The 15909-nt window shown below is 44.0% G+C and overlaps 1 protein-coding gene across 4 annotated transcripts in view; it reads right to left on the minus strand.

The window, feature by feature from the left end:
* The window catches only part of LZTS2 (leucine zipper tumor suppressor 2), a 300826-nt gene that overhangs the window by 28680 nt on the left and 256237 nt on the right, over positions 1-15909 (minus strand). For all 4 annotated transcript variants that reach the window (XM_033941530.1, XM_033941531.1, XM_033941532.1 and 1 more), the window contains one exon: positions 7661-8179. In XM_033941530.1, coding sequence (XP_033797421.1) covers positions 7661-8140 — 480 coding nt within the window. In that variant the 5' untranslated portion in view covers positions 8141-8179. The remainder of the gene's footprint in view (positions 1-7660; positions 8180-15909) is intronic.

Consider the following 15909-nt stretch of genomic DNA (forward strand, 5'->3'; position numbering starts at 1 on the left):
CACAAGCTTTAAGTTAAGACTACTGCTGTCCGATTCAAGAAAAATGTTTTTTGATTCGATTTTTCTAACTGAATCAATTTTTCAATGCAATACGATACGATTCACTTTCTATGACATAGCATTTTTTTTTTCTTCAAGCAAAAGACTGAGTTGATGTGAGTAAAAATTCTCCATTACATTACCCTGATGGTATTACACATTCTACATTACATATCAAGAATTACAAATACAAATTTAAAATATGGAAAATAAGCTGTTTTATTGAAAGAAAACATTTTATCTCCGAGAGGCCAACAACTCCTTCCCCAGGTCAAGACAATAATCTGTCCTGACCTGTGAAAGAAGGTTTTGGTCTCTTAACAGCTAGTCAAAATGTATTAAAATGAGTCCGATAAAAAGATACTGTCTTAATTCTATTTATATTCATTAACCTTTATAAATATGGCTACCATATTAATTTTATCCTGAACTAAAAATTATTTTTTCTTCCTTTGTTTTCTGGCCATTTACTTCTCTGGTTTCTGCTTTCCATCTGTCTTAAGTCTCTTGCCAGAATTTCCCTCTTTTTCCTTGCAGCTTTCTTCAATTTATTTTTCTACCTCTATGTCCAGATTTAACTCATTCTTACTATCTAGACTTCAAGTTCCCTCTTTTTTTATGGTCTGTTGGCAGCTTTCCAACTCTTTCCCATTGAGGCAACCCTTATGCCTGGATTAGTCCAAATGTCATGTGTGAGAAGATCCAGTGTTAATATGAAGGGAAGGAGGAATAGGGGCAGCCTTGATTAATACCACGAGCTATGATAAAGTTGTCCGAAATGATATCCACCCAGATTTTAGCTTGTGGAAGGTGATAGAAAGCATGTAAGTAACTCAAAAAACTGCCTCCCAACTCATACCTTTCCAAGACCCTATATATGAACTCCCAGCAGACTTGGTCAAACAGAGCTGATAAGTAGTTTATAAAGACATCACATTTCCTCTAAGAACACTAATATTTTTTTTAATGTTTTTGACTGCAAATTGATTCCATACAAAACTCATCTTGGAGTCATGAATGAGGACCGGAAGCCCCCAAGCTAGTCTATGATTTAAGGGTAAGTTAGATGTACATCTCCTTATGAGTGGCATGAAGTGACATGGGTAGGGGTAGGCTAAATGCACTTCTCTTTACGAGAAGCTTGGAGCGATATGGGGACCAAAACTATGCCAGGGTACAACTGGTGAGGCCTCCCCGTGTGCGGATCACCGGACTTGATGGACCTAGGGTCTGTTCCGGAGATGGCGCTTCTTATGTTCTTAATTTATGCCAGTAGTTTTATATAAGTTTAAGAGGGAGATGGGTCTGTAATATTCCAGATATAAGGGATTATCCCCTAGTTTGAGTAAAACAATTATTTGAATTTGATTGGAGTATGGTGGCAGCCCACCATGATCCGTGTATCTCAGTGTTCTGTCCAGGGACCTCCTCTTTTCTCCATCTACCCTTCTTCCCTTGGTGCGCTAATCTCCTCCCATGGCTTCCAGTATCACCTCTATGCTGACGACTTGCAAATATTCCTCTCTATGACTGAAATTTCTATGGGAATCCAGGCCCAAGTCTCGGCCTGCCTGTCTGACACTGCTAAATGGATGTCTTGCCACCATCTAAAATTAAACATGGCCAAGACTGAACTCCTCATCTTTCCTCTTAAACCCTCCTTCCCCCTTCCTCTGTTCTGGTGGATCATAAGGACATAATAATTGCCGCTGCTGGGTCAGACCAATGGTCCATCCTGCCCAGCAGTCCATTCATGCGGCGGCCCAAAGGTCAAGACCAGTGTGCCAAATGAGTCCAGTCTCGCCAGTTTAGCATAAACTTGTTCAACTTTGTCTTGAAACCCTAGAGGGTGTTTTCCCCTATAACATCCTCCCTGTCGGTTCACATTGGGGTCATATTTGACTCATTTTTTTCTCTCTCTATGCATATCCAACAAACAGCCAAATCCTGTTGTTTCTTTCTCTACATCATTGCTAAAATCCAGCCTTTCCTCTCTGAACATGCTGCCAAGACCCTCATCCACGGTCTCGTCACTTCTCAACCTGGACTACTGCAACTTGCTTCTCACATGTCTTCCACTAAGCGATCTCTCTCTCCTTCAATCTGCTCAGAATTATGCTGTATGTCATATATTCCATCAGTGTTATGCTCACGTTACCCCCTCCTCAAGTTGCTTCACTGGCTCCCCATTCATTTCCGCATATAGTTCAAACTCCTCTTACTGACTTACAAATGTATTCACTCTGCAGCTTCTCAGCATCTCTCCTTACACTTCACCCCAATATCTCCGTCAGGCAAGTCTCTCTTGGTGGTAACCTCCTCCTCTATGGCCAACTCCCGACTCCATTCCTTCAACCTTGCTGTGTCATATGATGAACAGCCTGTCTGACTCAGTACGTCAGGTTCTGTCTCTGGCGGTATTCAAATCTAGGCTGAAAGCCCATTTTTTTGAAGCAGTGTTTAGCTCCTAACCCAACCAACTTGTAAAGCACACATTTCTGCTGGTCATTCCCTCCATAGTCCCCCACCCTATCCGCCTAATCACTCTCCTTCTAATTCCCCACCTGATTAGCATATATAGATTCACTCTTTTGTCCTGTATCTGTCATAATTAGATTGTAAACTCTATGCGCAGAAACCATCCAGCCCCGGAGCTTTAAATACAGCACTTTATTTGACAGACTAATCCAACTCATTGGCCGAAATTGGATTATTTAATAAGGTCTGATCATCTGAGGACAACTGAAGCAGATCAAGGCTGTCAAGGTAAGCCTTGAAATCTAGAGCCAAGTCGCTAGGCTATAAAATAGTCTCAGAAGATTTTACATAATTCCTTATCTGAACTAGTCACATCTCTTTGGATCCTACAGCTGAAGAATCTGTTTAGGGCTCTCCAAATTGTGCACCAAAATGGGCCAACTTTTTGCCATTCCTTTTTCCTAATTGCTGAAAAGGTCAACAACTCACTAGGAATGTCCAGAGTACTGTCATTTCTTACCCTACCTGGTTAAAGTTCAAAGGTAAACACCACCTCCTCTCAGGGCAGGATTAAAGCACCAGACGAACAAGGAGCACGCCTAGGGCCCAAATTTTAGGAGATGCCCTCACAGATGTGCTAATTCAGTGCTCTCCAAGACAGATTTTTGCCATGGTAAATCAGCTCCTGGCAGAAAGAAGAGAAGGGGAACAAAACCACTGCTACTCATCTATTCTTCCTGCCTTCTGTGCAGTAGACAGGAGGAGTCAGCGAGCAGTACTTCTTATGTAGGACTCTATAGGAACTTTAAAATGTATTTGTATTACTGTGAGGAATTCAGGGTACTTACCACCTACTGTACTTGATAAAACTTGTGTACACAATCTTATGTGTAGCACACTGAAATTATATAATAATCTGTACATAATTTAAGAGATTAATTAGCTGTTCATTGGCTTTGATGACCGTTGGCTATAACTGATCTTATTCAGCTCTAATTAGCACTAATTTAATTATGCATAAAAATGTATTTTATATATTGCGTGTGGAAAATCCAAAGTGCATAACTGCAAGAGGGGTGTGGCCGAAAGAGGGGCATTTTCGTGTGTGGGCTATAGAACATTAGCATTTCCTTGCCTAATTGCCTTAGGCAAAAGCATTTAGGTGAAAGCATTTACGCTAGCCACAGAACTAGCGCAAGTGCTCACGCTTAAAAGTTAGACATGTAAATGTAGACTTATTTATAACAGCAATTGAGCTTGTAATTCCTTTTATAGAATCCACTCTTAACACGCATCATCCCAGCACCTACATTTAGGCGATCTATAGAGAATTAGCACCTTATCTGCCTAGGACCCATCAAAGGATTAATCCTGCCCTGCCCCCTCCCCCCAAAGAAACCAATGCATGGACAGACAGCTAGAGTAGGCACATAATCATGTTCTTTCCTACTTTAGTAAGCTTGAGCCCTTTTTATGCTTTTAATCCAGTCTGCTGGCTCTAATGTTTTCTAAATTCTCTAATCTAATTCCTTGATCTGCTTTGCTCTGCAGCCTGTCTCTCCTTCCTGATGAGTATTACCTGCTGACGTTGTGGCTCGATCTCTGTCTGGTAAGTATCTGGTTTACACTCTTGACCCTGTGCCTCATAAACTAATCATATTCCCTGTAGAAACTAAAAAGAGAAGCTTCCTTACATTTTTTCCCTTTGTTCTGTACCTGGCTGCCTAGTACTTTTCCTCTTCCCACAAATTAAGGGAAATGGGGATGAGGTTGGGTGGGGGGCAGTGAGCACAGATTCTCAAGTACTTTCTGAAATCCTCCATTAAGAACATAAGAACATAAGCAGTGCCTCCGCCGGGTCAGACCACAGGTCCATCCTGCCCAGCAGTCCGCTCCCGCGGCGGCCCAAACAGGTCACGACCTGTCTGTATCATCAGAAGGGGCTCCCTTGCCACCTTGGTTTCTCATTTAAGTCCTGTCTTCCTATCGAAGTCCTAACCCTCCGGTCTTGCACCTGCACGACCTGGTTTGGTTTCTACTCATTACCTGGTTAGCTTTCTATACTTGTGTTACATCCCAGCTCCTCCCTCAGTATCCCATGATCCCTTTATCCTTCAGGAATCCGTCCAATCCCTGTTTGAATCCCTGTACCGTACTCTGCCTGATTACTTCCTCCGGTAGCGCATTCCAAGTGTCCACGACCCTTTGGGTGAAAAAAAACTTCCTTGCGTTTGTTTTGAACCTATCTCCCCTCAGTTTCTCCGAATGCCCCCTCGTATTTGCTGTCCCCTTCAGTCTGAAGAATCTGTCCCTATCCACCCTCTCTATGCCCCTCATGATCTTGAAGGTCTCTATCATATCTCCCCTGAGCCTCCTTTTTTCCAGAGAGAAGAGCCCCAGCCTATCCAACCTCTCGGCGTATGGGCAGTGTTCTAGCCCTTTTACCATTTTCGTTGCTCTCCTTTGGACTCTCTCAAGTACCGCCATGTCCTTCTTGAGGTGCGGCGACCAATACTGAACCAATACTGAACATTCTAGTATGTACTTTAATTCACAGATGCAGTAGATTGGATTATAAAGACTAATATATATAAAAAGGCCAGATATTCAACAGGGTCAAGCCGGGCAGGAGGGTATATGCCGAGCAGGCAAGGAGGGGATATTCAGAGATACTTAAGTGTGCACAGCACCGTCCATTCAATGCCAGGGGGCAGAACTTGAATTGAACCTAGTTAGCCACGACATATGTTAACCAGGTAAGTAAGCATATAAAGTTAGGATGCCAACAAGGCTGTCTTAACTTTAAATCGGGCACCGGTCTGAATACCAGCTGGGTGCTTGGGTAACTTTCAGGTACTTGTGCAGATCTGGATATTCAATGCTAGTGCCCATACATAGTTCAGCACTGAGGCCCTGATTCTCTAAAAGTGCATCCCGATTTTAGGCAGCTGTAGACGTCCTACAGCTGTCTAATCAGCCAATCGGGATGCACGTTTTTTTAAAAAAAAATGCTCCCCAGGCAGGCCTGAAGGCGCCTCCGGGAGCCTAGGGAGACCCGCAAGATGCCTAAGCTCATCTAAGGGCCTTAGGCGGGCCTTAGGCTGAACCTAGGCGGCCCTACGCGTCTCCCTAGTAGATGAGAAGCTTAAAAATGTAGGCCAGCAAAATGCTGGTCTACATTGTAAGTAGACGCGGCCGCTATACTTATCGCGGCAAGGGATCTCTCTGCCGCTATAAGTATAGCGGGCCGTGGCCCTTGACCGATCACTGGCAGGAGGGTGCCCAAACCCTCCTGCCCGAAGATGCACCCCCCTCCCCGACACTACCGATCGCCCCCCCCCCCCGACATTACCGACCGCCCCCCCCCCCCGACATTACCGAGCCCCCCCCCGACAATATCGGTCGCTGGCAGGAGGGTGCCCAATCCCTCCTGCCCGAAGACGCACCCCCCCCCGGCGCTAACAACCCCCACTCCACCAAACCTGTTCTTACAGATGGGTCTTGCACGTCGAGCAAGCAGGCACGCCTCGTCGAAATGAGGCGGGCCCGCCCCTTCCCGGCCCATCCCGCCGAAGCCTAAGGCCTGATTGGCCCAGGCTCTAGAAGCCTGGACCAATCAGGCCTTAGGCATAGCGGGTCCGCCCATCCCCACTTAATCTAAGGCCTGATTGGCCAATCAGACCTTAGACTTAGTAGGGATGGGCGGACCCGCTATTCCTAAGGCCTGATTGGTCCAGGCTTCTAGAGCCTGGGCCAATCAGGCCTTAGGCTTCGGCGGGATGGGCCGGGAAGGGGCGGGCCCGCCTCATTTCGACGAGGCGTGCCTGCTTGCTCGACGTGCAAGACCCATCTGTAAGAACAGGTTTGGTGGAGTGGGGGTTGTTAGTGCCGGGGGGGGGGGTGCGTCTTCGGGCAGGAGGGATTGGGCACCCTCCTGCCAGCGACCGATATTGTCGGGGGGGGGGCGGTCGGGAGTGTCGGGGGGGGGGCGGTCGGTAGTGTCGGGGAGGGGGGTGCATCTTCGGGCAGGAGGGTTTGGGCACCCTCCTGCCAGTGATCGGTCAGGGGGCCACGGCCCGCTATACTTATAGCGGCAGAGAGATCCCTTGCCGCGATAAGTGTAGCAGCCGTGTCTAATCTAACCCGATTCTCTAACCCGCGTCTGTAACATGGATGCCGATTACAGAATCGGGGTTTAGTTTAGGCAGATTCTGAATAGGACGCCTCTCCCGGGCGTCCTATACAGAATCAGGGCCTAGGTGTCTTGCGGGCCTCGCCTTTAATATAGGCGGCCTGCCTGGGGAGCATTTTTTTTTTAAAAACGTGCATCCCGATTGGCTGATTAGACAGCTGTAGGACGCCTACAGCTGCCTAAAATCGGGACACACTTTTAGAGAATCAAGGCCTGAATATCCAGGTTTAATTCAGCCTCTGGCTGCCAGTGGCTTAAAAACTTCTGACTGGCATGGGTTGCAAACTGGGCCCCCAAGACTACATAATTGTCACCTATTTTCTGCTGGGTACTAAAACAAACATTTCCATTTAATATAGTCTTAGAATCAGATATTCCATTAACATATGAAGCAATAATCTGTGGTACTATTTTACATGTTAAACCTCCCCTTGATAAATTTAAAAGCCGTCTTTTCTTGATTTTTACTGGAATTGCGGTTCAAATGATCACAACAAACTGGAAAAATCATGACAGGTTAAATTATACATTTTGGTGGACAAATGTATGTAATACATATAAATATGAGAGAATGAACGCAGAATGTTTAGGGTTTAGTGTTTTATTTAACAAAATATGGAGTCCATTGGCTTTATTTGCTGTTTCACATTAAAAGATAATATGTTCCTTTCTGAGTTTTTTCATTACACATCTGGGATGGGATGGGGGGGAGAGGGTAGGGTATGGAAAGGTACTGAAAATATAGATATTAATTCTTCATATTAAAGATGTTTAATATTGTCAATATTAATAATTGATGGCAAGGGGTTGGGTATAGCTATGATTCTATAATATTATTGTTTGAGATAGTGTATTCTTTGTTATATTTTGTTATTTTCAATCTAAATGTATTACTCTATTGTAACTAAAACAATAAAAATGTTTTAAAAAAAAAATACCAAAACCATTTACCTTTTCTAGTTTTCCAGAAACTGGAATCAGCTTCGGTGGAGGGCCCTTGATATTTCCATTTACGGACCTTTCTTCCCGGATATCTTCTGTATCGCTGCAAGGACTGCTAGGAGAGACATTCTCAATCCACTCCCTTTTAGGGTCTTCACTCACATAGACATAGCTCCCAGTGCTGGCTAAAACAGAGCATGGCTTTTTGCTGGGCAATCCATGAGAGACGGGGTCTTGAGGAGTGTAGCCATTTTTTAGAAGTCCATCCTGCTGCCTGAAAAAGCTCTGCACTTGGGCAGCCTTACGACACTTGATGCCAAATTCGGTGGCTTTACACTGCTTGTCATGGTACGGTCTTCCTGAGATAAGGCTGCTGACGCTTCCCATGGTGGTCTGGTTGGCGGGTGACCTCACATTTGGATGGAGCTGGGTACTGACCAACTCCGAATTCTGATCAATTGACAAGGGAAGCGCCTGTACTATAGCCATGATACCGGTGGGTTATTTCAGTATATCCACACAGGCAACCTGAAAAATCAGAACAGAACAGGAGTGAGTATGCTCTCACAAAAGAATACTGTTGAGATAAACTGTAATTTAGAGTCTCAATAGACTGAAGATTGCAAACAAGTCACATTTCAAATTTCATTTTCCACGCAGACTTTTTTTTTTTTAAACATTTGTCAGCTCAGGGTATAAGGCTGGAAGCACAAGCAGTCCCAGAATACCAGTACTCCACTGTAAATCGTTAAAATCATTTCTTCTTACGCATACTCCATGTGTAAATTAACTGTTGAGAAAATCCCAGGCAAGCATTCAGCTAGCAATTTCACAGGCCTCAACTTTGACCTGAAGAACTGAGGCTCTGGCATACTATTTCATAAATACAGCTAACTATTCCTAGAGTAGTTTATAGCTGTTTGCTTTACCCTTTTCACTTCCGCCACCCCTGTACCGACAGGAGCTGTTTGACTACAGGGTAGAGAATGACACGAAGATAAATTTTTCCCCGTCCCTGCGGAAACTCATTTTCCCGCCTTTTTTCTGTCCCTACCCCATTCCTGATGTAATTTCTAGTAAGGTGGGTGGGAATTTGTCTCACGTGTAAATATAAAGCAGCAGCTGCTGTTAGGCGATATTTATATCGACGTTTTCAGCTCTTTTAGATGATTATTGTAGAACACATGCTAATTGATTCCTCTTTTGGTTTGTACTCCCAAATTGTCTACTTTACAATTTTGTGATGGGGAAGGACTTAAGTCATTGAACTGAATCGCACAAACAAAGCAGAGTTATGAAATAAACAAGTATACTTGTGTCTTTAAACATCTCCACCGTTTGCATGATTTTTTTTTAATGGATGTACATCAGTTTTATATAATTTTTAATAGGGGCAAGTACTATTTACTATAATTGCATGTGTCTCTTAACATCTCATGTATGACACGGGGACAAATTTTTCCTGTCGGAACTCAATTTCCCCGTCCTGTCCCATTCCTGTAAGCTCTACCTTAACCGCACAAGCCTCGAACATATGATTTTAAAGTGTTTGAGGCTTGTATAGATGAGGACAGAGTTTGCAGGAACGGGGGCAGAGGCAAGAAAAGAACTCGCCGGGACGAGAAAATGAGTTCCACAGGGACGGGGAAAAATTGTTTCCCCCGTGCCATTCTCTAAATGCTCGTTACTTTTGAACTGTTTACTTTACAGACCTGCCCTGGTTGCAATCTGATATCAGCAGAGGTCCTGACGATGATTAGCACTGCAGCACACTAATTTAACTGGCTCCATTACAAAGCACATACACAAGTATGAACAAGTGAAAAAGCTTAGAAAGCCATTTCAAGAAAAGAAATGAATTTTGTTGGTGTGATGTATAGACTAGAATAATCAAATAATAATTTATTCATTCAATTTTCTATACCCTCCCAAGGGAGCCCAGAATGGTCTACACTCCTCCCTCCGTATTCGCGGGTGGTTAGGGGCAGAGCCGGCCCGCAAATAACTTGTGGGCTGACTCTGACCCACCCCTGCCTCCCTCCTGCGTCTCCGGACCTTTCCTGGTGGTCTAGCGGTGACGGGGGGCGGGAGCGATCTTCCTACACTCCTGCCCCGTGCAGAGCCATCATCAAAAATGGTGAGTTCTCACGAGACTACAACAGGAACTCAGGCAGCCATTTTTGTTGACGGCTCTGCAGGAGGCAGGAGTGTAGGAAGATCGCTCCCGCCCCGCGTCACCGCTAGACCACCATGAAAGGTCCAGAAACGCAGGAGGGAGGCAGGGGTGGGTCAGAATCAGCCCAAAAGTTATTTGCAGGCCGGCTCTACCTCTAACTACTGCGAATACGGAGGGAGGAGTGTACATGAATTTATTCAGGTACCTCAAAGCATGTTTCCTTATCTGTCCCAGTGGGCTCACATTGTCACAAGGAGCAGCATGGTTTTGAGCCCACAACAGATACCTCAAAAGTACTATGCTCAATGAAAATGCATGACATCACATGTACTTGACAGTATTTTTCTTGAAGGAAAAAGGATCTCAGAAATCCAAACCATAGACTGGTACGAAGTGTGTTGGGTGTGTGTGTGTGTGTTTGTTGGGTGTGTGTGTGTGTGTTGGGTGTATGTGTGTGTGTTGGGTGTGTGTATTGGGTGTGGGTGGATATGATGGGTGTGGGTGGGTGTGTTGGGTGTGGGGTGCGTGTTGGGTGTGGGGGTGTATGTTGGGTGTGGGGGTGTATGTTGGGTGTGGGGGTGTGTGTTGGGTGTGGGGGGGGGGGTGTTGGGTGTGGGGGGGGGTGTTGGGTGTGGGGGTGTGTGTTGGGTGTGGGGGGGTGTGTTGGGTGTGGGGGTGTGTGTTGGGTGTGGGGGTGTGTGTTGGGTGTGGGGGTGTGTGTTGGGTGTGAGTGGGGTGTTGGGTGTGGGTGTGGGTGGGTGTGTTGGGTGTGGGGGTGTGTGTGTTGGGTGTGGGTGGGTGTGTTGGGTGTGGGTGTGTGTGTTGGGTGTGGGGGTGTGTGTTGGGTGTGGGGGTGTGTGTTGGGTGTGGGGGTGTGTGTTGGGTGTGAGTGGGGGTGTTGGGTGTGGGTGTGTTGGGTGTGGGTGGGTGTGTTGGGTGTGGGGGTGGGGGTGTTGGGTGTGGGTGGGTGTGTTGGGTGTGGGTGTGTGTGTTGGGTGTTTAAGCCTTTTTGTCTTCATGTTCTTGAAATCCACAACGTACCCTGAGGCAGGCGTTTTGTGCCGAAACATGGACCGTGACAGGTCCTACATTAATAAACTGCTCCCATCTGGATGCTCCATTATGTGTTTCTTCTTCTACACGCTGGTTGATGTGCTTTGAACCTCTTCTACACTATCTAGTAAACCATTAAACCACAACAGTCATGAGACCAAATAATAGATTGGCTCTTCACCTTTAATGGAAGAACTAATTAATTTGCTAGACATAAGCACATAAGAACAGCCCTACTGGGTCAGACCAATGTTCCATCAAGCCCAGTAGCCCGTTCTCACGGTGGCCAATCCAGGTCACCAGTACCTGGCCAAACCAAACCAAAAAGAAATTGGCAACACCCTGTATTGAGCTCTCGAAGAACATCCACTGGCTATATATTAAGCATTAGTAAAGATGAGACATCTCAGTATGGGCCAAAGTTAAATACATTAATACCACTATATAACTTTTTATGGCTCCGGGCAAAAGACTAATAGGTGACCAGCACCAGGTTTAAAAAAACTCAATAAGCCCTGCCCTGTACATCATTAGGTCTCTATAGTACAGCATTTGTTTCTCCTGTAAATCCAAAAATTGCTCTAATTGTATAGGGTCCCAAAAAATAAACTCTTTCTCTTGAAGTTTTATAATACACTTACAAGGGAACTTCAAGTAAAAAGTAGCTTCTAAAGCCACGCCATGCAAGGAGTGACACCGGTTGAACATACTAGAGTAGGACGTCTACCCTAGCTGAGATAACTTTCAAGCACTATTCTAAACTCCTTATTTTCTAACTTCTGTTATTCTTTGTTTTCCATCTATAGGCTCCTTTTTGCCTATATACTTTGCTGTCTATTAAAATGTTTTATCGCATATTGTGATGACATTGTAACGTAGACTACTATGCCACACTCTTGTATTATTTGAATATTTTTATTGCTGTAATTGTGTATTTCTTATGTTTTACATCGCCTTGAGTGAATTCCTTCAAAAAGGTGGTAAATAAATCTTAATAAATAAGGATCTAAATAAAGTTAAAATTCCAACACAGTTTCAATAAGATAGCCTGCGCCATAAGCCTTCTTTCTTCCTCAGCTCCCTGCTTTTTCTCTTTGTCTTGAGCTACTTTAACGGCAGTCGGCACCAGAGTTTCTAGAATAAGCCATGATTAAATACACAGCCACTCTTGTCACGTGGGGACCTCACACAGCTCAGTAAGGGGAATGAGAAAAAAAAAGCCACACACTACCAGGAATTCCTGGAGTCATTTGACAGCATTTATCTTCTCTCCCTTCCTTGGTTGCCAAGGAGTAACAGAGGTTTCTAACTTTACTTGGGAGAGGGAAATATAAGAAGGTCTAATTCTAGCATTCCCATTGTCTGCTCAAGGTCACAGACAAAATCTGCCAAAGGCATTAAGTGAAGGTCCTTGTTTGCTGTTTCCCCATGAACACAAAAGCGGCAAGCAGTAATCAACCAGCTGAAAGCAGAGGGGGGAAGGAAAAGGGAGCCTGGAGGAAGATAGACAGATCGCCAAAGTGAAGGGGAAGACAAGGGTCGAGGAGTCCATTCAGGAAGTAGGGGATAGGCAGGCTAGATGGGCTTTTAAGGTTTATCTATCACCATGCTAAATAATTTCTACAAAACGTCCCAATATTATTATTAATTTTTAGGGCTATATTTCGATTTAAATTCTATCACGATTAACGGTATTTATGTTTGTTCTCACTGCAGCTCCTTGTCACACTGGGCCATGGAGGGTTGAGTGACCTGCCAGAATCACAAGGAGCCACAGTGGGAACAAAAAAATAAATTAAAAATTTAAGCATGATGAAAGGTATTTTACCAAAATGCAGTCCTAAAACAATTAAACAAAAGTAATGAAAAGAGTAAAAAACTGAAAAATTACAAATAAAGAATCTAAAACAGAATGCAGAATAGCTAACAGCTTTATAGTTTTCACAGTCTACTTCAGAAATACAACCCTATAAATCTTTATTATGTATTTTTATGCTTCTACTAGAAATACAGTACTCCCCTGCAATTCAGAGGAGGGGGGGGGGGAAGTTCTGTTCCAGAAACCCCCATGAATTCTGAGAAACCGCGAATGTGGTTTTTCGCCTGTCAAAAGGCAGGGGATGCAGGAGAGGGCAGCTAGAGCGCCGGCGGGTGAAGAAAATCACTCGCGATCTGCTCCGACCGCCTCTTCCTGTAGTAAAGTCGGGCTACACCAATCAGGAGCTGCTCTGACACCCAGCTCCTGAATGGTGTAGCTCGACTTTACTACAGGAAGAGGCGGTCGGAGCAGACCGCGAGTGAGCAAGTCTGCGATTCGCAGGGGAATACTGTATACAGGGTTGTTTAGGGTGATAAGAGAGCTTACCATCTAAGATGACAATGTATTAAGAGGGTAGGCTTATAGATGCCCTATGTGAAAAACAAGCTTTGTGAACTGTGCTCATTTAAATCTCAAGGCAACAAAAGCATTAAACACTAAGGACTAAATTCATTAAATGAGGCCCAAATTTGAATGCAAAAAAAAAAAAAGCACACCGAGTCCTGTTCTATAAATGGTGTCCTGAGTGTGTCGCTATTTATAGAACTGCACTTAGCACTAGGATCCACTCAACTTTTATGGTTTTATGGCATTTTTTTTGCTACTTCAGCTTGTCTGCGGTGTTTTTTGCTCACAGGTTTAAAGACAATAGACTGTTTTCAGTCCAATTCTTTATATGTGAGTTTGCAAACCATTGGACCCCTGAGGAAGGCGTGTTCGCCGAAACAGGGACCGTGTATGGTCCGGTTGGATTTTTATCACTTTTTTAATTGAATTTTTTTTTATTTATCATTTTATATATTGATACATATACATTACTTGTATAAGAAAATAAAGAGAGAACATCACAAAAGTTTTTTAAAAGGAAAAAAAAATATATCTGGATACTATCCATTTAATAATTAAACCAAATTTCGCTCTTAATTAGTCCACATTCTGGAGGAGAAACAATTCACATTTATGAGATATTTATAATGGATTAATATCAAAAACCATATTTGTAGAGTACATCTTCTTCTTACATTACTATGGGATTGATCCTACATTCCCTTCAGAGATATTTGAAGTTGTTATTCCCTTTCCTTCAAGAAAGAATTGTAATTGTGAGGGCTCAAAAAATATATATGAATGTTGGTCCAGAAGAATCTTACATTTGCAAGGATATCTCATTTGATATTTGGCCCCCAGCTGTATTACAAACTGTTTCAGTTCAAGGAACCTCTTCCGTCTGGTCTGAGTTGCTTTTGAGACGTCTGGAAACATACTGATCTTACTGTCCAGAAAGGTCACTTCTTTCTGCCTGAAAAACAATCTAAGAAGTGCCTCTTTGTCTTGTTGAAAGACAAACGCCACCACAAGAGTAGTACGATAGATTACTTCATCCACTGAAGTTTCAAGGACTTCTGTTAAATTCAAAGGATTAGGAAATTCAGGAGAAACTTCTGGACCTAAAGTTTTCTGTTTTGATACTGGCAAGTAATATATTCTATGTAAGGGAGGTAGTCCGGCATCAGGATATTTAAATATTTATTTTAAGAATTTATAAAACATTTCCTTAGGAGGTGTTGTTAACACCTTAGGAAAATTAAGAATTCTTAAATTCAACATTTTCATATAATTTTCAAAGTTTTCCATTTTCCTAGTATAGAGTAGTCTATCCTGCAGTATAACAGTCTGAGAAGCTTGTAAACTTTGAAATTTCTGATCAAGATTATGAACCTTTCCTTCCTGATCCTTCAATTCCTCCTGTAATTTGTCCAATCTCCTTTCTTGACGAGTCATCTGAGGTAGGGTTCCTGCACATAGTTTGTACAAAGAGTCTAACGCCGTCCAAATAGACTCTAAAGTTATTTCAGCGGGTCTTACCAGAGGAAGGACTGTTGAAGCTTGTCCTTCACTCGCTGAAATCTCAGCCACCTCCTCCGATGTGGTTATTCCTGCCGAGAGCACTTGAGGGTTAGGCAAGCCCTCCAGCTCTATCGGCGACGCCATCCGTCCCTGTGGAACCGCCTCTATTCCCCAGTCTCGCGGCTGCAGAGGAGATGGAGGTCCCGCGGGGCTGAGCGAGACTTCGCTCCCGAGAGCCGAAATCTCTCTCCGATTCAGCTCAGCCGGCACGCCCTTTGGCGAAGATGTTTTTAATTGAATTTTCATGGTCAGTGTTTAATAAATTATATGTTTATATGTCAGTGTTTAATAAATTATCTCCAGAACATCTGTATCCACAGTTTTTGTTTTCATCGGTGGATTGTTTTCACTGTGGATCATTGGGTCTCCCCATTTTTCTTTATCAGATACTCTCAAGCATTTTCACTATCTATCCCGAGGGGGGGAGGAGACTCACAATCTAACTATGGTACTTGGGACAATGGAGGGTTAGGTGACTTGTCCAGGGTCACAGGGAGCAGAATTGAATAGAACCTGCAACCTCAGGGTGCTGAGACAGCAGCTTTAACCTCTAGACCAGTGTTTTTCAACCTTTTTTGGGCAAAGGCACACTTGTTTCATGAAAAAAATCACGAGGCACACCACCATTAGAAAATGTTAAAAAATTTAACTCTGTGCCTATATTGACTATATATAAAGTAATTCTCTTGAATAGGAATCAAATAAACACAAAGAAAGTATTTTATAATGCTGCCACCGCCAACAACACCGTTGGCGGCGGTGGCACTCAAGTGGCTAAAGAGCCGCAGTTTGCCGGCCTAGGGACAACACTGGAGGGTGGCCAGCTGTGCACCCCCTTGGGACGTAAACCCGGGGTGGGGCAGACCGCCCCCCCCCCCTGGTATGCCACTATCTATACCTCACTCCCTCCCTATGACCAAAAATTCTCCTTTCTTCTATTCCCCGTGTACACAACCATCTCTTTCCCTCCCTTCCTCTCTCCAAAGTCCATGCCTTCTGTGTCCAAACACTCATTCCCTCCCTTCCTCTCTCCCAAGTCCATTTCTTCTGTGTCCAAAAACGCATTCCCTCCCCCACCTCAGC

Source organism: Geotrypetes seraphini, chromosome 4, assembly GCF_902459505.1.
Source record: "Geotrypetes seraphini chromosome 4, aGeoSer1.1, whole genome shotgun sequence".
NCBI lineage: Eukaryota > Metazoa > Chordata > Amphibia > Gymnophiona > Dermophiidae > Geotrypetes > Geotrypetes seraphini.